General features: G+C 41.0%; 1 protein-coding gene across 2 annotated transcripts in view; it reads left to right on the top strand.

Moving 5' to 3' along the window:
* Nucleotides 1–190: 190 nt before the first annotated feature.
* The window catches only part of KDM1B (lysine demethylase 1B), a 59470-nt gene continuing 36551 nt past the window's right edge, over nucleotides 191–23109 (top strand). Inside the window, exons 1-6 of one of the 2 annotated variants that reach the window (XM_055322850.1) lie at nucleotides 191–306; nucleotides 3950–4049; nucleotides 5488–5615; nucleotides 6653–6742; nucleotides 7308–7419; nucleotides 12571–12687. In XM_055322850.1, coding sequence (XP_055178825.1) covers nucleotides 3963–4049; nucleotides 5488–5615; nucleotides 6653–6742; nucleotides 7308–7419; nucleotides 12571–12687 — 534 coding nt within the window. In that variant the 5' untranslated portion in view covers nucleotides 191–306; nucleotides 3950–3962. Of the gene's footprint in view, nucleotides 307–662; nucleotides 680–3949; nucleotides 4050–5487; nucleotides 5616–6652; nucleotides 6743–7307; nucleotides 7420–12570; nucleotides 12688–23109 lie in introns of those variants that run through there. The other variant, XM_055322851.1, reaches the window with a different exon arrangement.

The raw sequence follows: 23109 nt of genomic DNA, 5'->3' as shown, positions 1-23109 counted from the left end.
CCGGCGCAAAGCCCCGCCCCCGCCCCAGGCGCCCCGGCTGGCGCAGCGGCGGAAATGGCCGGGGCGGGGCGAGCGCCGCGGCGGAGGCGAAGGCGGGGACCCTACCCCTCCCCGGGCTCGCCGGCTCCTCCCACCCCGGGTCACGCCGTGACAGGGGCGGAAGCGGCGGCGGCGGCGGCGGCGGCGGCGGCCGAGCGGGGGCTGCGGCTCGCGGCGCGGATCCTGCTGTCCTGTGCGCGCGGCGCGCGGCTGCCCGGAGGCGCCGGCGGCCCGGGGCGGCGCGCAGGGTCCCGCCCGCGCTCCCAGGTGCGGCGCACGCGGCTCCGGGGGCGGGCGCGGGGGCGGCGGCGGCTTTCGGGTGACAGCTCCGCACAAAGCGGCTGGGCTGCGGTGCCGGCTGCGCTTCTGCCCGCCGCCCCGCGCGCAGCGCCCCTCGCCCGGGGTGGGAGGCGGACGGGCGCGCGAGGGGCTGCCCCCGGCCCCCGCTCTCCGCGGCTCGGGCAGGGGCTGCGGGGTCCGAGGCAGACTGGGGGGGGGGGGATTCCCGGGCTGGCGCGGTGCAGCGGCGGGGTCCCCGGCTGGTCGCGGGGTGGAGGGTCCTCGCTAACCCCCCGCCGTGCTTCCTTTCCGTGCAGCGGCGCCTTCTCCCCGCGCCTCCGCGCACCCCTCCGGCGCCAAGGTGAGCCCCGGAGGCTGCTGCTTCGCGGACTCGGGAGAGGAGACGGGGAGGCTCTTCGGGGAGCGGGGCGGCCGCAGCTGGCGCCGGGGACGTTGGGGCTCCCTGCGGGGACTGTCCGCGCCCTGTCACCTGGGGAGTGCCTGCTGGCGGCGGGAAGCCGCAGACCGGGGGCGGGGGGCGCGGGGCGGGCGGGGGGCTCCCGGGCGCGTGCTCGCCCGCTCAGCCCCGCAGGTGCTGTAGGAATACTCGAGCGCAGCCACCACGCGTGCAGACGCGGGCGGCTTTGCCAGGTTGCTGGGGTAACTCCTCCGGGCCTGAGCACCCGGACGGGGCGGCCCGATTGCCGTAGCTGTTAGTCAACAGCCCGGCAGCTGGCAGGTGAAAGGGGAAGGAAGAGAGGCAGGCCCAGCTGGAGCGAGTGAGGGTTCCGTAACGGGGAATCCAGCCAGAGGGAGGCCCAGCCTTCCCGGGGGTGGGGTGCCGGAGAGTGCGGACCCTCCACTTGGGGAGCTGGGCACTCTCCAGGTGCACGCAAGGCTCAGGCCTCCTGCATTTTGTTTGTTTGTTTGTTATTATTATTATTACGTTTACATTTTATTTGTTCATGAGACACCCAGAGACAGGGGCAGAAACACAGGCAGAGGGAAAAGCAGGCTCCAAGGGAGCCCGATGCGGGACTGGATCCCAGGACCCCTGGATCACGACCCGAGCCAAAGGCAGATGCTCAACCACTGAGCCACCCAGGTGCACCACCCCCCTTTTAAAAAAGTCTATTGTAGTGGAAGAAGGGGCAAGAGAGGTTTCTTGAGGAGGTCTGGGAGAATAAGACTATCAATAATTGCCTTTCAGGCAGAGAAAGTACTCAGTAAAGCATGCAGGCAGTGGACCTGGCTCGGGAAATTTGATTTAACGTAGGTGCAAAAAAATAAAAAAGGTGCTAGTCCTGCTGTATTTTAATAAGTGGCCCAGAGGGAAGTTCTGGTTTGTGTTGTCTCCGAAGAAGTGTCTGGTAGTTTGTCCTTATGTTTAGAAATTATGCCGATGCCACTATGAATTTTTATTCCAGTCTGAAGCCCTTTGGGTTCCTTTTTTGGTGAATTCTGTGGTTTTTGAAAAAATATTGTTCAGTAGGCCTACCTCAGGAAAAAAGCCTTCAGGATTATTAAAATAGAAATCTAGACATGGATATATCCACATATATATTTATGCCCCCCCCCTCCACCTCCCCGGACCAGAACCTCACTTTTTTTCTTCTTTTGGTCACGTTAGAAGAAAACCAAAGCTATAAATTTAAAATTAGGAAGATATATGCTTACATAAATATATTGAATATGAAACACATTGATTATATTTAGTTAGGTGTGTTTATCACTTTGAAAAACCAGGTGAGAGCACCTTTAGTATACTCATTTGTTAGCTCCTGTGATTTAAATTTAAAAAATTTAAAAAATTTTCCCTTCATCTTCAGCCCCCAAAACCCAGCAACAGTGAAAATACAGAAATTACAGTGTCAGAAAATGATGAGGGAATATCACTGTTAATTATATAATTAAAGGTAAAAGTATACTAATGCTAAAAGTATTTTTTTTATATTTATATTTTTCCTAGACAACACAGACCTAACAATGGCTTTTATAATTAATGTTTTCCTTTCTTCTTAACCATTTCTGGAGTTGTGTAATTCTTCATTGCAATTAAATACATATTTTCCAGTCCACAGTTGGATTAAAATGTTTGTTGAAACTATGCTTTCTTTTGAGCTGCCAGTATTCCTAGGTGACAGGGCTAAATGTTGCATGAAACTTATATTTGGCTGATTATGTTCCTGAATCCCACATTAGACTCAAATATTTTGCTGCAATCCTTACATATACATTTGCATGCACTATATATATATAGTTATATGTGCTTTGTGAGTCATTTTATGAATCTTGTGGGGTATATGTATCATATAAAGAAATTTTTTAGATCGGACAACCTTTTGAAAATATAAATGTGATCCAGAAAGCCTTTGGGTATAAGAATTATAGGTACACAGTAGTTTTATTCACATTATTAGTGTTTTATCCAGCAGTATAATGAGCAGTATAGAATTAAAAGCAACTCATTTAATGCGTAACCGTAATGCATTTCAGAATATGTATAGGGTTTATGCGTTCATAACTGACATAGTGGTTTTGAGAAAATGAAGACTGAGTCAGAGGAATGTCCTCTTTATCACCAATGTCAAGATTATTCAAAGTCGGTGTAGGTGGTGAACCAAGTTTTCACATGATGTTAATAATCCGTGAAAATGCTCTTATGAATGTTAGTACAACTCACAGATACGAAACAGGATTACAAGGCTTTTCTCCGAAGTGAAGATTATATTTGTGAAATTTGTATCATTATACTTTTGCACTTTCAAATTCCTTACTCATAGGTATGTTCTATTTATTTTTCATGCTATCATTTAGAGTGTGAATGTGTGGGTATGTGTAGTAAATTCAACAGATCAGGGAAAGAATTGTGTGATGATTATAAAATCTGTATGTTATTGTGTTCTTATGGTAAGCCTTTATTCCTTATTTAACTGAAAATACTAATTTTATGACTCTTAAACTTTCATGGTTACTATGCATTATTTTCCTTATAGATTTTGGTCCTTTTTTTTAAATTTTGGTTCTTAATGTTTGTTTAACTGTGCTGCTATTACACTAGTTTGAGAGCTCATAAAATTTTCTGGTAGGCGATACCAGTGACTAACCCAGATTCCTAAACTCAGTAGTGACTGGACAATGTGCTGGAGATTTTACTGAGAGGGAACAAATGAGTTTTCTTTGTAAAGAATAGTAGGATCAAAATTCAGAAGCTTCTAAGATGATAGAGGAACGGAACAAAGATTAGGTGTTTTTTACTCATTGAATCTTATAAACAGCAGTATAATTGGTTTACTGGTCATCTGTGTGGTGGTATTCCTTATTTTTATATTTTTAAATGCGTATTCTAATGGACAGCATTTATTAAGTACTTATAATATGCCAGGTCTCGGGCTTTAAATAGATTATCTTCTCATACCACTGCTGTGGTACATACTTGCTGTGCTCATTTTATATACAGGAACACTGAGGCTCAGTCATAGATTAAGTGGCTTGCAAGCAGTGGCTTCACAATAGGGCAGTCTAACTGCATATGCTCTTGCCTAGTGAACTACGTAATCATTTTGCTCCAGAGTGTTGAAAGTATTACTGTTTACTTATTTAAATTTTTTTTTTTTTTTTTTTTTTTTAGGTTTTCTGAAACAATGGCAACACCACGGAGGAGGACAAAGAAAAAAGCATCTTTTGATCATTCTCCAGATAGCCTACCTTTGAGGAGTTCCGGTAGGCAGGTATTAATCATTTGTTCATTAATGCACCTGTTGGGGTTTTTATTTTTGTTTTTTAAGAGAGAGACAGCAAGCAGAGGTTGGGGGTGGGGGGAGGCCAGAGGGAGAGGAGAGCAAGAGAGAGAATCCTAAGCAGCCCCTATACCCTAGTGTGGAGTCCTTCCGATACTGGGCTTGATCTCACCACTTTGAGATCATGACCTGAGTGGAAATCAAGAGTCTGATGCTTACTCCACTGAGCCACCCAGGTGCCCCAAGTTTTTAAATGTTTAATCTCTACACCCCACATGGGGCTTGAACTTAAAATCCTGAGATCGGGAGTTGGATGCTTCACTGACTGAGCCAGCCCTATGCCCCCCAATGCACCTGCTTTGAATACATGAAATTATTATGATTGGGGCTGAAGTATTAGAGATGAGAAGGTATAGTTCCAATCCTCAAGGAACCTCTGGCCTAGTGGAGAAATTCCCCTTGGAACAATTGCAGCACAGTGTGATAAAGTGATAGAATGCAGAAAAAAGTACATCTGGCAGAGGGAACCGCAAAGACAAAGGCATAGAGTGTGAATCAGCATGAGCTGTTCAGAGAATCACAGCTGTGTGGTTGCTTCCAGGATATGAGTTGAGGCCAGATCATGCTTGGCTTGGTGTCATTCATAGGAATTTGGACTTGAGCTTGTAGCTGGTTGGGTGCCGTTGGCAGGTCACTTGCTGCCATTTCTTTTCTAGGGTGTTTTTTTTTTTTTTTAAAGAAAAATATTGAATGCCAATTCTTTTTAAAAATTTATTCAACTTTGGGTGACATCTGGCTTAGTTGGGAGACTGTGCCGCTTCTGATGTTGGGGTTGTGAGGTTGAGCCCCATGTCAGGTGTAGAGATGACTTAAATACATATATAAGTTTAAAAAATATATATTCCGTTTTTAAAAATCTGCCGTACTAAGAGGATATCACTGCTCTAATTACACAAAAAAGTGTCGAGACACCTGGGTGGCTCAGTGGTTTAGTGCCTGCCTTTAGCCCAGGCTTTGGTCCTGGGATCGAGTCCCACATAGGGCTCCTTGCAGGGAGCCTACTTCTCCTTCTGCCTGTGTCTCTGCCTCTCTCCCTCTGTCTCTCATGAATAAATAAAGTCTTAAAAAAAAAAAGAAGAAAATCTCAATTTGAGAGTGGCTTTTGTTTTGAACAGTACAGCTTTTTCCTGAGAGGGGCTCACAAGCGTTTTAGTTCTGTCCTCGGAGACAAGTGCTACTTCTGTGTTTCCAGCAAGTCAAGTTATTTGCAGGCTGCGGTCTCCAGCACTTGCTGTACTGTCAGCCCCTCACCTACTGGCAGGGTGTCATTGATTTTCACAACATGAAAGTTATTTTGGTCGTGAACCTTCCACCTCCTTCACCCTTGGCTGTTCTGGGAGAATCATGACCTCGGCTGGTTCTTCCTCAGGCGAAGAAAAAAGCAACAGAGACAACAGACGACGACGAGGATGGCGGGTCTGAGAAGAAGTACAGGAGATGCGAGAAGTCAGGCTGCACAGTCGCGTGTCCTGTGTGCTTTGCAAGCGCTTCGGAAAGGTCTGTGCGGAAGGCATGTCTCTTGGCCTCCCTGGGAGAGCATTCTTGGTGGGAGCATCATCCTCCAAGATGGTTTCCTTAAAGATAGAGATACTGTAAGTCCTCTAAGAATAGAGACGCTACACGAGCGTTTCATGCACACCACACTCTGCTTCCCCCATGAGACCAAGTCGTGGCAGCTCTATGCAGCAGCCCATCGGTGTCCTCACATCCTGCCCACTGGGGCTGTACCTCTCCTGGGGTTGAGGATGGGATGGGGTGAGGGCTGGCACAGTAGAGAAGACCCTGGGCTCCCCATGGGGACCAGCGTGCGTTCACTTTTCCTGTGCTGCTTCTACCCCTCAGACAACATACCTCTCTTCCAGTAGCCCTAGGGGGGTCTCCCCGAAACCGTGAAGCTACCTGTGCTATTGTCATTTTTATTGGGATGACCCAAGCATGGCCTTTTACGTCCCGAGCAAACTCTTCAGTTAAGGTTTTGAGCCAATAAAGCCTAGGAAACAAATCCCATTTTTATTTTTTCATCACAGAGGTGGTGGTGTTAGTGTTCACAGTGGAGTTATATTTCAGTCTTTGGCTACATTATTGGCTCGCTGACAGGTTCTGTTTGCCAGCGAGCGTGCTTGACGGTCCGATTCCGGCTGGCTATTCAATATTGAGCCATATGTTATTGCTAGAGACTGCACTTGCCTCTTCCTGCACATGCCGCTTGCAGCAAGCACAGCGACATTCATTGTTTCATGTCATGAAACCCTGTCCTTGCTGCAGGGAGTCTTGATAAAAACTTCTAAGCCCTGGGCCTTTCTGGTGTGTAGCCAGCTAGGTACCAGGGGTCTTTAAGTCCCTGTGTCTTTACCAGGTATTATTAGAGATCAAACGTCCTTTTAGTTCCCCCTGTCATCAATTCTTCGTTGTTAGGATTCTATGTGGAGATAGTACAGGATGGGCTCATAGGATGTGCTTAATACCTGTTTTTTAAAAAGCACAAGGAAATGCTTATTCATTACCAAATCCACATGTTTTTTTGCTATTTTCAGATGTGCCAAGAATGGCTACACATCCCGATGGTATCACCTCTCCTGTGGGGAGCATTTCTGTAATGAATGCTTTGACCATTACTACAGAAGGTTTGTTCACCAATTGTTTGAGGTTTCCATGGTGGAGGGGACAGTGGTGGGGGCGCCGCAGAAGGGGTCAGACAATTAAGACAGAGCTCCTGGGCTGACCAAATTATTCTAGCTTTCCACCCATGCCTATGCCAACTACAGCTGTGCCAGAACTTTGATGCAGCAGTTGGGTGTGTGCGTGCTACATGTGTGCACGCTTACGGCTCAGAAAGTACTTGCTGTGAGACAGGAACTCTTTGTAGTCTGCAGATTCTAAAAAATCTAGGCATTGCTTTCCTGTTCTGTGGCAGTGTGTGGGGCAGGGATGCAGAAATTTGGGGGAGGATGCTTACAGCCATGGAGCACTGGACAGAGAGGTAGCCATCCCTGTCAGTTAACAGTTTTCCATGGTGAACTAGAAGGAAGGCACCCTTCCCGACCACCTGTTTGTTGGGTGCCGAGATAACTTTCCCTCTCCTTTTGATATGGCTACTTAAGTCCTTTACAAAAGACTTACTAATCTGCCTCCTGTTTTGAAAACCTGCTGAGCTTCTAGATTAATCAATTTATTTTAATTCTTTTTCAGCCACAAGGATGGGTATGACAAATATACTACCTGGAAAAAAATATGGACTAGCAATGGGAAAACCGAACCTAGTCCCAAAGCTTTCATGGCAGATCAGCAGCTCCCCTACTGGGTAAAAAAGGAAACGCTGTATTGTCCTAGAAAAACATGTTGAATGAAAGGCTGGAATGGGTGAAAATTACTGGTGTTTAGGAAATCTGTTATTACACTCATTCTTCTTTCTGGATTTGTTAAAACATCACATATTTTATTTCTGTTGAAAACTTTGATAATTCACATAGTACAAAGAAGATGCTTACAGATCTTATTTAGGATGAAAATTATGCTTTGTATATAGTTTTTTTGTAGCTTTTAGTTTATCGATTTACTTTTCCATGTAGCTGTTCTTTGAAAATATATTTTAGTGGTTGTATATATTAGATAAATATACCATCATTTAATAAACAATTTGCTGATTTTAAAAATATTACAGGTAATTTGGAGCTCTTGGACACTTAAAATTTTTTTATTGATGCAAAGTTCACGTAACCAAATTAACTATTTTTTTAAAGATTTTATTTATTTATTTGAAAGAGAGAGAGAGAACAGAGGGAGAGGGAGAAGCAGACTCCCTGGTGATCAGAGAGCCCAGTGCAAGGCTTGATCCCAGGATCCTAAGATCGTGATCTGAGCTGAAGGCAGATGCTTAACCATCTGAGCCACCTAGGCACCCCAAATTAACTATTTTTATTTTTATTTATTTATTTATTCATGAGAGAAAGAGGCAGAGACACAGGCAGAGGGAGAAACAGGCTCCCTGCAGGGACCCCGATGTAGGACTTGATCCCGGAACTCCGGGTTCAAGCCCCGATCCAAAGGCAGATGCTCAACCACTGAGCCACCCAGGTACCCCAGCTATTTTTATTTTTTTAAGTTTTATTTATATAGGTACTCTCCACCCACCATGCGACTTGAGCTCACGACCTCAAGATTGAGTCACATGCTCTTTCCCTGAGCTAGTCAGATGCCCCCAAATTAACTATTTTAAGGTGCATGACTTGGTAGCACTTAGTACGTTGATAGTATTGTGCAACCAAATGTTAATTTCAAGGCATTTCGTTATTCACAGAGGAAACCTGTGCCCATTGAATAGTCACTTTCCATTCCCCCTCCCCCAGCCCCTGGCAATCACTGATCTTTGTTTTTGCGGAGTACCTATTTTGGATGTTTTATACAAAGGAATCATGCAGTATGTGACCTTTCATGACTGACTTCTTTCACATAGCATTATGTTTTTGAGGTTCATCTATGTTGTAATTCATTCCTTTCCATTGTATGTATGGATTGGTCAGAATTTATCCATTCATCAGTTAATGGACATTTTGGTTGTTTTCACTTTTTAGTTAGTGCAGATAGTTGCTGCTCTGGACATTTGTGCATGAATATGAGAATACCTGTTTTCAGTTCTGTTTGGTATATACCTAGGAATAAAATTACTGGGTCATAGAGTAGCTCTTTGAGGGACTGCAAGACTCTTTTCCGTAGCAAATTGCTGCATGGTCTTCATTCCCAGCAGCTCTGTGTGAGCGTTCAAATTTTGCCACATCCTCACCAACTCTTGTTTTCCATTATTTTGATTCTAGCTATTGTAGTGAGCACGAATGTTAGATTCCCCTAAGTGGGTGTGTCTCATGTGTTTTTTGACTTGCATTTTCATAATGATTAATGCATGTTTTGTGTGCTTATTGGTCATTTGTTTATCTTCTTTGGCGAAATATCTGTGCCAATCGTTTGCCCATTTAAAAAATTATTGATTATATTCCCTGTGCTGTACATTTCATTTCTGTGACTAATTTATAACTAGAAGTTTGTATGTCTTAGGTGCCTTCACCTAGTTTAACCCATCACTCTACCCATCTCCTCTCCAGCAACCACCAGTTTGTTCTCTGTATATAAGAGTCTCTTCATATTTTTGTTTGTTCATTTATTTTTTAGGTTCCACATAAAAGCAAAACCATATGGCATTTATCTTTCTCTGACTTACTTGACTTAATACAGGGTTCTCTAAGTTCACCCCTGTTGTTACAAGTAGCAAAATCTCATTCTTTTCTATGTTTGTGTTATATTCCGTTGTGTATATATACACCACTTCTTTATCCATTCATCTATCATTGGACACTTGGGCTGCTTTCATATCTTGGCTATTTTACACAATCCTGCAATAAACATAGAGGGCATATATCTTTTCAAATCAGTGTTTTTGTTTTCTCTGGGTAAATGCCCAGTAGTGGAATTACTGGATCATACTGTATTCTGTTTATTTTTTTGAGGAAACTGTATGTTTTCCACAGTGTACCAATTTAAGTTCTTACAACAATCCACAAGTGTTCCCTTTCCTCCATATTCTCAGCAACACTTATTTCTTGTCTTTTTAATACTAGCCATTCTGACAGGTGTAAGGTGATATCTTATTGTGGTTTTGATGTGCATTTCCCTGATAATGAGTGATGTTGAGCATCCTTTCATGTGTCTGTTGGCCAACCATATGTTGTCTTTGGGAAAATGTCTATTCAGGTCCTTTGCCCATTTTTAATTAGGTTATTTGTTCTTGGGGTTGAGTTGTTGAAGTTCTTTGTATAGTTTGGATATTAACTCTTTATTGGATACCTCATTTGCAAATATTTTCTGTTCACTGGGGTTGTCTTTGGGTTTTGTTGATGGTTTCTTCACTGTGCAAAAGCTTTTTATTTTGATGTAATCCCAATGGTTTATTTTGGCTTTTGTTTCCCTTGCCTTAGGAGACACATCCATAAATATGTTGCTAAGGCCAATGTCCAGGAACTTAACTGCCTGTGGTTCCTTTTGGAAATTTTATGGTTTCAGGCCTCACATTTAGATGTTTAATCCATTTTGAGTTTATTTTTGTGTATGATGTAAGAAAGTGGTACAGTTTCATTCTTTGGTATATGGCTGTTCAGTTTTCTCAGCACAGAGACTGTCTTTCCTCCATTGTATTCTATTCCTCTCTATTGTAGATTCATTGATCATATAAGCATGGGTTTATTTCTGGGCTCTTGTGCTTGTACCATAGTATTTGGATTACTACAGGATTTTGGTAGCTCCAGTTTTGTTTTTTTGGGTTTTTTCTTTTTTTAAAGATTTTATTTATTTATTCACAAGAGACAGAGAGAGAGAGGCAGAGACACAGGCAGAGGGAGAAGCAGGCTCCATGCAGGGAGCCCAATGTGGGACCTGATCCCAGATTTCCAGGATCATGCCCCAGGCTGAAGGTGGCGCTAAACTGCTGAGCCACCCGGGCTGCCCTCCAATTTTGTTCCTTCCCAAGATTATTTTGACTATTTGAGGTCTTTTGTAGTTCCATACAAATTTCAGGACTATTTGTTTTAGTTCTATAAAAAATGCTATTGGTGTTTTGATATGGATATTTTGGATATTTTAACAATACTACTTCTTTCAATCCATGAGCATCGTTTATCATTCCATTCTGTCATCTTCAGTTTCTTTTGTTAACGTCTTGTAGTTTTCAAGTACAGGTCATTCATTTCCTTGGTTAAGTTTATTCCTAGGTATTTTTATCCTTTTTGGTACAATTGAAAATAGGATTGTTTTCTTAATTTCTATTTCTGGTACTTTATTTTTAGTGCATAGAAACACTGATTTCTATATTTTAACATAATATTCTGCAACTTTCCTGATTTCATTTATTCTAAAAGTTTTTTGATGGAGTCTTTAAAGCGTTCTGTATATAGAATCATGTCATCTGCCAGTAGTGACAGTTTTGCTTCTTACCAATTTAGATGCCTTTTACTTCTTTATGCAGTAATCAGACAAGAAAAATAAATAAAAGGCATCTTTTTTAAACAACCCATTTTAAAATTAGGGCTATCTTTTGTTGTTGAGTTGTAAGAGTTTTTTTATGTATTCTGGGTCCTAAACCTTTATAATATATGACTTGTGAATATTTTCTCATATAGGTTGCTTTTTCACTTCTTGATAGTGTCTTTTGATGTGCAAAAATTTTTAAAGTGCAGTTGATCCATTTTTGTCTTTTGTTGCTTATGCTTTTGGTGTTATATTCAAGAATCCACTGCCAAATCTGAGGTCCTGAAGATTGACTTCTATGTTTTTTCTAAGAGTTTTATCACTTCAGCTCTTCATTTAGATGTATGATCCATTTTGAGTTAATTTTTTAAAAGATTTATTTGAAAGAGAGAGAGTGCACATGAGCAGGAGGAGGAGCAGAGGGAGAGGGGGAAAGAATCACAAGCAGACTACGAACTGAGTGCAGAGCCTAACACCGGGGTTGATTCATGACCCGTGAGATCATGACCTTAGCTGGAGGCAAGAGTCAGATGCTTAACTGAATGAGCCACCCAGGTGCCCTCATTTTGAGTTAATTTTTGTATGTATGTGAAGTAGGGGTCCAACTTTATTCTTTCCATATGTGTATCTGCACACTTAAAAAAATAAACCTTAGGGCATCCCGGGTGGCTCAGCAGTTTAGTGCCACCTTCAGCCCAGGGCGTGATCCTGGAGACCCAGGATCGAGTCCCACGTCAGGCTCCCTACATGGAGCCTGCTTCTCCCTGTGCCTGTGTCTCTGCCTCTCTTTCTCTCTCTCTCTCTCTCTCTCTCTCTCTCTCTGGGTCCCTCAGGAAAAAATAAAATCTTTAAAAATAATAATAATAAATAAAAAATAAAAAAAATAACCCTTATATTTCGGAATAATCTTAAATTTACAGAAAAATTAAAAGGATAGTAACAGAGAATTCCCATATAGCCTTCATCCAGTTTCTCCTAATATTACCATCTAACAACCATGATGTAAAGCTCAGAAATTAACATTAGTACAGTACTAATAACTACAGACTTTATTTGGATTTCGTCAGTTTTTTCACTAATGTCCTCCTTATTGTTCCAGGATCCAGTTCAGGATACCACATTCATTAAATGTGCATACTTTTTTACTAAATTTAACTGATAATTTCCTTAGGTTAGAGCTGGAAAGCCTTTCTGGCAACAGTACTTAGGTCCCCTTTGTACTTTCCTGGTGCCTGAGCTAGTATTGAATTGGAAGTCATTACCCTGATGGTATAAAAGTGGATTATATGGGTGGTGGTGATGCAGAGGGGAAGAAAAAAGTACGTAGTGCAAAAAGGGTTGGTCATCATGTGGAGAATATGGCAGAGTGAGTGTTGGAGGATAGGCATGCTAGTGCAAGATTAGCCAACTCACTGACCTTGACCTATTGCTTTCCATCCAGGTTCAGTGTACAAAACCTGAGTGTAGAAAATGGAGACAACTTACCAAGGAGATCCATCTTACTCCACATATAGCGAGGACCTACCGATGTGGTATGAAATCAAATACTACTGTTAAGGTATGATTTCTGTTGGTTTTCCTTTTGAATTAATGCATAGATTAATTTAGTTGTTGCTAAATCGTGATTCTGAAGATTTAAGTTTTTTTTTTTAAGGATTGAACAACTTATTTTTAAGAAAATTTGAACTTCTGTTTTGTGTAATTGTGTTTACAATTACTTATTAATAACTTTAAATTTTTCTGTAGTCTCCTCTTTAGTAAATGCTTTTCCTTTGCTGTCATTTCTGGTTTCTCTGTCATTTCCTCTGCTCCCCAGCAAGTTTTCTTTTCTGCTTGGAATTTTGTATCTGCTTGGTCCTCATATCCTTTCTCATGGACATCACCTTATCTCTCTTCTGCTTGAGATAGTGCTCTTGGGACGCTGGGGTGGCTCAGCGATTGAGCATCTGCCTTTGGCTCAGCATGTGATCCCGTGGTACTGGGATCGAGTCCCACATCTGGCTCCCTGCATGGAACCCACTTTTCCCTCTGTCTGTGTCTCTGCCCCTCTCTCTCTCTCTTTCTCTCATGAATAAATAAATAAGTAAATCTTAAAAAAAAAAAAAAGAAAAAGAGAGATAGTGCTTTTGTCAGAGCTCTTCTGTTCCAAGTGTTGGTAAATTTGCTATTGGTCCTTCAATGCTTGCATTGTTCTAAGCCAGGGATCTTCAGGCCTTTTTGTGGGAAGGAGGAAACTTTAGGCAGCATTTCCAGCTCTCTTGCCAAAGGTTTTACTGACTGATCAGCATTAGTGTATATTTTTCATTTATTGTGTTGATCATTTTATCGGGGTTGCATCGGTCCACGTATAACAGGACTTCAACTACAGTGCCTTAATCAATTGAGGATTTTATTCTTTTCTCATGATAGCAATTTGGAGATAGCCTGTCCAGGTTGATGTGACTGCCCAGAGAATTCTCCCTTCTAATTTCCAGTCCCACCAGGAGATGGTTGCTGTACCATTAGCCATTGTGTCCAAATTCTAACCAGAAATGATGAGAAAGGCAAAGGGCAAGACGGGTGTGCCAGCTGAGCTTCTCCCTCTTGTATTGGTAAAAGAGTACCTTTCCAGAAAGTTCCACAGATTTTTTTTTTTAATACAACTCATTGGCTAGAACAGGATCATGCAACTACTCCGAACAACCATATAGATAAAGGGAGAGAATCTCTTATAACTGAGCATGTTGCAATATCAAACAAAACCAATATCCTTTTAGTAAGGAAGAAGGGATGAATAGATATGTTTGGGCATTTAGGAATCTGACATAGTAGATATAATGTGCCTTTTTTTTTTTTTGACATGTGGCAATTCTTAGTGTTTAAAATATTTTTTTTTAATATTAGTTTCAGGTATATAATGTAGTGATTCAGTAATTCTATACATTACTCGGTGCTCATCATGATAAGTGTCCTCCTTACTCCCCATCACCTATTTCACCCATCCCCCACCCACCTCTCTGGTGACCCATCAGTTCTGTATAGTTAAGAGTCTGTTTCTTGGTTTGTGTTTTTCCCTCTCTTTTTTCTTTTTCCTGGTTTTGCTGGTTTTGCTTCTTAAATTCCACCTATGAGTGAAATTATATGGTATTTACCTTTATCTGACTTATTTCACTTAGCATTATTCTCTTTGGTTCTATCTGTGTTGTTGCAAGTAGTGAGATTTCGTTCTTTTTCATGGCTGAATAATATTCCAGTGTGTGTGTGTGTGTGTGTGTGTGTGTGTGTGTGTGTGTATCAGATATTCTTTGCCCATTCATCTATTGATGGACACTTGGGCTGCTTCCATCAGTTGGCTATTGTAAATAATACTGCAGTAAACATATGGATGCATGTATCCCTTTGAATTACTGTTTTTTGTATTTTTTAGATGAATACCCAGTAGTGGAATTACTGGATCACAGGGTGATTCTCTTAACTTTCTAAGGAACCTAAATACTGCTTTCCACAGTGGCTACACCAGTTTGCATTCCTACCACCAGTTTAAGAGGGTTCCATCTTCTTCACATCCTTGCCTACACCTTTTGTTTCTTGTGTTTTTGGTTCTAGTCATTCTGACAGGTATAAGGCGATATCTCATTGTAGTTTTGATTTGCATACTCCTGATGATGAATGATGTTGAGCCTCTTTTCATATGTCTGTTGGCCATCTGGATGTCATCTTTGGAGAAATGTTTGTTCGTGTTTTCTGATCATTTTTGGTTGGATTATTTGTTTTTTGAGTATTGAGTTGTATCAGTCTTTATATATTTAGGATGCTAGCCCTTTTCAGATAAGTCGTTTGCAAATATTGTCTCCCATTCAGTAGGTTGCATTTTAGTTTGGTTAATTATGCAGAAGTTTTTTATTTCGATGCAGTCCCAGTAGCTTATTTTTGTTTTTGTTTCCCTTGCCTCAGGAGACGTATCTAGAAAATGTTGCTATGGCCAATGTAAAAGAAGTTACTGCCACTGTTTTCTCTTCAACAGTCTTTATGGTTTCAGGTCTCACGTTTAATCTTTAATGTATTTTGAGTTTATTTCTGTGTATGGTGTAAGAAAGTGGCCTTGTTTCATTCTTTGGCACTTTTGTCAACACCGTTTGTTGAAAAGACTGTCTTTTTCCCATTGGATATTCTTAACTGCTTTGTCAAGGATTAATTGACCATATAATTGTGGGTTCATTTCTGGGTTTTCCATTCTATTCCATTGATCCATATATTTGTTTTTATGCCAGTACCATACCATCTACTGACTATAGCTTTTAATATAACGTGAAGTCCAGAATTGTGATGCCTTCAGCTTCACTTTTCTTTTTCAAGGTTGCTTTGGTTCCTCACGGTCTTTTATGGTTCCATGCAAATTTTGTGATTCCCTGTCCCAGCTCTGTGAAAAATGCTGGTGGTGTTTTGATTAGGGATTGCATTAAGTGTGTAGATTGCTTTGGGTAGCATGGGCATTTTAACAATATTTGTTCTTTCAATCTGTGAGCATGGAATGTCTGCTCATTTCTTTGTGTCATCTCTCATCAGTGTTTTATAGTTTTTAGGGTACAGGCTTTTCTTTGGTTAGGTTTATTCCTAGGTATCTTATTAATAATTTTGGTACAGTTGTTAAATGGGATTGATTTCTTAATTTCACTTTTTGGTTCTTCATTATTGGTGTATGGAAATGCAACAGATTTCTATAATTTTGTATCCTCTGACTTTGCTGAATTCATTTATCGGTTCTAGCAGTTTTTTGGTAGAGTCTTTTGATTTTTTTGTATATAGTATCATGTCATCTATCCATAGTGAACGTTTTACTTCTTTCTTACCTATTTGGATGCCTTTTACTTCTTTTTGTTGTTTTGATTGCTGTGGACTTCTGATTCTATGTTGAATAAAAGTGCTGAGAGTGGACATCCCTGTCTTTTCTTGAACTTAGGGGAAATGATCCATTTTTCCCCCAGCGAAGATGATGTTAGCTGTGGGTTTTTCATATAAGGCCTTTATTATGTTGTGGTATGTTCCCTCTAAATCTGCTTGTTGGTTTATCATGAATGGATGTCGTACTTTGTTGTTAAATGGTTTTTCTCCATCTATTGAAATGATAATATAGTTCTTATCCTTTCTCTTACTGATGTGATGCATCGCATTGATTGATTTGCGAATATTGAATGACTGTTGCAACCCAGGAATAAATCCCACTTAATCATGGTGAATGATTTTTTTAATGTATTGTTGGATTTGGTTTGCTAATATTTTGTTGAGGATTTTTGCATCTGTGCTTATCAGAGATATTGGCTGATAGTTCTCTTTGTTGTGATGTCTTTATCTGATTTTGGTATCAGGGTAATAATGCTGGCCTCATAGAATAAATCTGGAAGTTTTCCTTCCTTTTCTTATTTTTGGAAGAGTTTGAGAAGAAAAGGTATTGACTCTAATGTTTGGTAGAATTTACCTGTGAAGCCATCTTGTTCTGGACTTCTGTTTATTAGGAGTTATTATTATTATTCTTGATTCAGTTTCTTTGCTGGCTATTGGTCTGTTCAAATTTTGTGTTTCTTCCTTGTTTCTGTTTTGATAGGTCATATATTTATCCATTTCTTCCAGGTTGCCCAGTTTGTTGGCATATTGTTTTTTATATTATACACTTGCAATTGTTTATATTTCTGTGGTGTTGGTTTTTATTTCTCCTCTCTCATTTGTGATTTTATTTGAATCCTTTCTCTTTTTTTCTTGATGAGTCTGGCTAAACATTTGTCAATTTTATTTTATTTATTTATTTATAATATATTATTTTTTGGCTTTTTTTTTTTTATGATAGTCATACAGAATGAGAGAGAGAGGCAGAGACATAGGCAGAGGGAGAAGCAGGCTCCATGCACCGGGAGCCTGACGTGGGACTCGATTCCGGGTCTCCAGGATCGCGCCCTGGGCCAAAGGCAGGCGCCAAACCGCTGCGCCACCCAGGGATCCCACATCTGTCAATTTTACTGTTTGTTTTTTTTCCCCCAAAGAACCAGCTCCTGGTCTCACTGATCTGTTCTATTGGTTTTTTTAGTTTTTGTATCATTTATTTCTGCTTTAATCTTTATTTTTGCCTGCCTTCTGCTGGCTTCAAGTTTCATTTGTTATTTTTCTAGCTCCTTTAGGTGTAAGGTTAGGCTATTTGAGATTTTTCTTCCTGAAGTGGGGCTCTATTGCTAGATACTACCCTCTTAGGACTCCTTTTGCTGTGTCCCAGAGGTTTAAATCATCATATTTTCATTTTCATGTACTTTTGAAATTTGTTGTTGTATTTCCTGGTTGACCCATTCATTGTTTAATAGCATGTTATGTAACCTCCATGTATTTATGCTCTTTCCAGACGTTTTCTTGTGGTTGACTTCTAGTTTCATAGCATTATGGTAAAAAAAAGATGTGTGGTATGACTTTGATCTTTTTAAATTTGTTGAGGCTTGTTTTGTGGTCTAATATGTGATCTATTCTGGAGAACATTCCATGTGCACGTGAAAAGAATGTGTATTTTGCTGCATTAGAATGAAATGTTCTAAATATATCTCTTAAGGGTTGAGACACTGTTGTCATACTGTTCCAGTGTAACATTCAAAGCCATTGTTCCCTTGTTGACTTTCTGTTTAGATAATCTGTTTGTTAATATAAGTCAGATTACAGTTCCTTACTATTTTTGTATTATCGTCTATTAGTTCCTTTATGTTTGTTATTAACTGTTTTACGTATTTGGGTGCTGTGTTAGGTGCATAAATATTTTTTAAAAGATTTTATTATTTATTTAAAAGAGTGAGAGAGAGAGTAAGCAGGGGAGGAGCAAAAGGAAAGGGAGAGGCAGAAAATCTCAAGCAGGCTCTGAGCTGAGCAAGGAGTCCAACATGGGGCTCAGCCCCATGACCCTGAGACCATGACCTGAGCCAAAACCAATAGTCGGACACTTGGGCAGCCCCGGTGGCTCAGTGGTTTAGCACTGCCTTCAGCCCGGGGTGTGATCCTGGAGATCTGGGATCGAGTCCCATGTCGGGCTCCCTGCATGGAGCCTGCTTCTCCCTCTGCCTGTATCTCTGCCCCTCCCTCCCTCTCTCTCTGTGTGTGTGTGTGTGTGTTTCTCATAAATAAAATCTTAAGTGTCCAACTATCTTTTTTTTTTTTAACAGACTGAGCCACCCTGGCACCACAGGTGCATAAACATTTACAGTTGTTACATTTTCTTGTTTGATTGTCCCCTTTATTATATTGTCCTTCTTTGTCTCTTATAGGCTTTCTTTTAAAGTATTTTTCTGACAGAAATATTGCTACTCCAGTTTCTTTTGCCATCCATTTGCAGAATAAATGTTTCTCCATCCCCCCCTTAAATCTACAGGTGTTTTTAGGTCTAAAATAAGTCTTTTGTAGGTGGCATATACATGGTCTTGTTTTTTAATCCATTCTGTCACCCTGTGTCTTTTGATTGGCGCATTTAGTTCATTTACATTGTGTCATTATTGATAGATATGTATTTATTGCCATTTAATTACTTGTTTTTTGTTAGTTTCTGAAGGTTTCCTCTGACCCTTTCTTGTCTTTTTCATGTTTTTTTGGTTTTCTTTAGAGATATATTTGGATTTCTTTCTCTTCATGCTGTGCATATTTGTTAGTGGTTTTTGATTTGTGGTTACTATTAGGTTTGAATATAACCTCTTCCTCATACAGCCGTCTGTATTAAGCTGATGATCATTTAGGTTTGAACCCATTCTTTTCTCCTGTCTTCCCTACGTTTTAGGTATAGGGTGTCATATTTTACATCCTTTTATTTCATGTGTTCATTGATTTTTTACGAGAAACGAGAAATACTCATTTTTGCTGTGTGTGTGTTTCCTACCCCCATACAGTGATTTTTTGGTCTTTCTTTTCCACTCAGAGTCCCTTTTAATATTACCTACAAGGCTAGTTTAGTGGTCACAAACTCCTGTAGGTTTTGTTTGGGAAACTCTTTGTCTCTTCTATTCTGAATGATAGCCTTGCTGGAAAGAGTATTCTTGGCTGCAGGTGTTTCCCATTCAGCACTTTGAATATATCATGCCACTCCCCTGGCTTGGAAAGTTTCTGCTGAAAACTCCACAGACAGCTTTATGGGGTTTCCTTTCCATATAACTGTTTTTGTTTATATTACGGCCTTTAATATTTTTCCTTATCACTATATTTGTCATCTAATTACAGTATGTCTTGGTGTAGATCTGCTTTTGTTGATTTTTTTGAGGTTCTCTTTGCCTCCTAGATCTAGATATCTCTTTCCCAGATTAGGGAAGTTCAGCTGTTCTTTTTTTTATCAGATTTCATTTATTTATTATTTATTTGATAGAGAGCATGCGAGCATTCTGGGGCTCGCGAGAAGGACAAGCTGACTCCACAGTGAGCGCAGAGTCCCACGTGGGGCTCAACCCCATGACTCTGAGACCATGACCTGAGCTGAAACTAAGAGTAGGAATCTTTTTTTTTTTTTTAGGAGTAGGATTCTTAACCATCTGAGCCACCCAGGTGCTCCTCAGCTATTATTTCTTCAAGTAAATTCTCTTCCCTCTCTTCTTCTGAGACTCCTATAATCTGAACATTATTACTACATTTGATGGAGTTGCTGAGTTGTCTAAGTCCATTCTTGTTTTGCATTATTCTTTTCTCTTTTTTTCACCTTGATTACTTTTCATTACTCTGTCTTCTACATCACTGATTCTTTCCTCTGCGTCTTGCATCCTGTTCATTCCATCAAATGTGTTTCTCATTTCACTCTGTGTTATTCCTTTTCTCTGTGTCAAAGGTCTCAGTGTTGTTCTTTACTCTTTTCTCAAACTCGGTGAGTATCCTTATGATCATTGCTTTAAATTTTCTGTCAGGCAGGTTACTTATATCTGTGTCCCTTAGAACTCTGGCTGTTGCATGGTCCTTTAATTTGGGGCAGTTTCCTCTGTCTTCTCATCTTGTCTAAGTCTCTGTGCCTGTTTTTCTGTTAGGAAAACCAGCTACATTTGTTCTTGACGGTAATGGCCTTTTGAAGAAGAGGTCCTATAGTGCCCTGCCATGCAGTATTTCCTGTTCCCCAGGGTCTGGTACTTCTGGGAGTATCTCCAGTGTGTGCTGGGAGTGTTCTGCAGTTGTGTCATGGCCACCTCCTCCTTCAGGCCAGCCCTCTTTGCCTGGTGGGAGCAGTGTTTGGTTCCTGGCCTGATGTGGTGCATTTTTTAAATTAATTAATTAATTAATTAATTAATTAATTCCAATGTGATGCATTTTAACTAGATGTGTTTTGGTCTGCTTGTGAAATGGGAGCTGTTATCCCTGCCACCAGAACTGAGGTCTTGCAAAACTCCAGAGTGGGGAGATGTGGTGTGGGAAGGGGTTTGCGCTGGCCTGTGGGAGTAATGGGCCTGCCATTCTGGGATTGAGGCACACATGACTGGGAAAGTTGGTTCCCCTGGAACACAGGGCTCGTGTGAGGCTTGACGTAGGTGAGTTGCATAGCAAGTGTTGGCACTGGCCTGGCTCCTGCAAGTGGCTCTGTGTTAATGCTGAGGATGAGCAAGAGAAATGGCTCCTGCCATTTCCTTTGTTCCCAGAGGGATGTCTCCAGGATCTCTACTTCTCTGGGACTTCGTCTGAGATGAGGAATAAACCTTCCCACTTTGTATCCCACATGCTCTTTGGGTCACTGTTTTTTCTTTTTTTTGGGGGGGGGGTCACTGTTTTTTCCATGCTGCATGTCCAAGGGCTGTTTGCCCCCCCTGCTCTCTAACAGCAGCCCTGATACCCTCTGGGTTGTATCCCAGCCCACCCCACTGACCTTTAGAATTCCAGGCTTTAAGTCCTGCTGGGTTGCAAGAACTTGGCCCTCCTTTGTGCTCTCCTATGTGCTCATTTGACTCTTGCTCTTCTCCTTGACCATGGCTCCCTCTCTGCTGCAGTGGTCAGGATCCATTTCTCTTCCAGGCCACATCTCTGCACTTCTACCTTCTTCATTGTGGCCTTTTCTTATGGAGTTTGTTCTGCCAGTCTTCAGATCAATTTCTGGAGTCCTTAGGATTATTTGATAGTTACCTAGTTTTATTCATGGGATGAGGCAAGCCTAGGGACCTCCTACTCTGCTGCCATCTTCCCCTCTGAAAATAAAGTTTTATTGGAATACAGCCATGCTCATTCATTATGTATTATCTACGGCTGCTTTCCCGCTACAATGGTAAGGAGTTGTGATGTAGACTATATGTTGCATGGAATTTAAAATATTTACCATCTGGCCCTTTACAGAAAATGTTTCCCAACCTCTCTTCTGATCCATGAGCATGGTATATCTCCATCTTTTCAGGGTCTTTAATTTCTCTCCAGAGTGTGTGTGTTTTTTTTTTTTCTAGTTTGCACTGAGGTGTCTTTCGTTAAATTTATTAAGATATTTTGCTTTATCTAAGTAGAATTTATTTTTAACTTTATTTTTAAGTCGTTTGTTATAATTGTATAGAAATACAATTTACTTGTATGTATTGACTTTATATCGAGAGACTTTCTTGAAGACAACTTACTAGATTTCAAAGATCTTCTTGTATATTCCTTTGGGTTTTCTACAGTCATAGCCCCTGTGAATTAAGACTCTTGCTTTTGGGATCCCTGGGTGGCTCAGCGGTTTAGCACCTGCCTCTGGCCCAGGGCGTGATCTTGGAGTCCCGGGATCAAGTCCCACATCAGGCTCCCTGCATGGAGCCTGCTTCTCCCTCTGCCTGTGTTTCTGCTCCTCTCTCTGTGTGTGTCTCTCATAAATAAATAAAATTTCTTAAAAAAAAAAAAAAAGAAAAAGACTCTTGCTTTTTAAAAAAACTTATCTTTGGCTCTTCTTTTTCCCTTATTACATTAGTCAGGACTATCAGTACGGACTTGAGTAGAAGTTGGAGAACAGAGATCTTTTCTTGTTCTTGACTTAGGAGGAACATGTTCAGTATTTTATTATTATATATAGTGCTGATTGTAGCTTTTCACAGCTATCTTTTATCAGACTGAGGAAGTCCCTCTCCCTAGTTTGCAGAGAACTTTTTATTATGAATGGATGTTGGATTTTGTCAAAAAATTTCTCTTCATCTTGTATGATGATCATGTGGGGTTTTCTCATTTAATCTATTAATGTGGTGAATTGCACGGATTCTAGCATGTTGGAACAACTTTATGCTCCTGGGTGGGGGAAAATCCTACTTGTTCTTAATATATTGTCCTTTACTGCTCATATTTTGTTGTAGAATTCTGCACCTGTGTTCATGATGAATACTAGTCAATTCCTCTTATAATATCCTTGTCAGGTTCTGATATCCAGGTTATGCTGGCTTCATAAGACATTGATAAGTATATCCTCCTTCTCTATTTTGTTAGAGTCTGTGTGAGATTGATACTTGTTTTTTACTGTTTGGTAAAATTCAGTAGTGAATACATTGGACTAGTTTTCTTTGTGAGAAGTTTTGAAATGATTCAAATTCGGTGTATTTAACAGATATATGGCTATTCACATGGTTTATTCTACCAATTTTAGGTAACTGTGTCTTGTGGGTTTTTAAAGTTTTTTTTTAAGATTTTATTTATTATTTATTTATTTATTTATTCAGAGAGAGAGAGAGGGAGTGAGAGAGAGAGGCAGAGACACAGGCAGAAGGAGAAGCAGGCTCCACGCAGGGAGCCCGACGCGGGACTTGATCCCGGGTCCCCGGGATCATGCCCTGGACTGAAGGTGGCGCTAAACCGCTGAGCCACCCAGGCTGCCCTTTTCAAGTTTTGTTAATTAAAAATTTTTTTTTTTTTTAAAAGAACATGTGCATGCAGGCGGTGGGGGCAGGGGCAGAGAAAGGGAGAGCGAGAATCCTAAGCAAGCTCCATGCCCAGCATGGAGCCCAATGCAGGGCTAGATCTTACTACCTGAACCAAAAGCAAGGATGCTTAACTGACTTAAGTCACCAAAGGTACCCCTAAT

The sequence above is a fragment of the Nyctereutes procyonoides genome, unplaced genomic scaffold (assembly GCF_905146905.1).
Source record: "Nyctereutes procyonoides isolate TBG_1078 unplaced genomic scaffold, NYPRO_anot_genome, whole genome shotgun sequence".
Lineage (NCBI taxonomy): Eukaryota > Metazoa > Chordata > Mammalia > Carnivora > Canidae > Nyctereutes > Nyctereutes procyonoides.
This window is presented reverse-complemented; position numbering and strand designations above follow the sequence as displayed.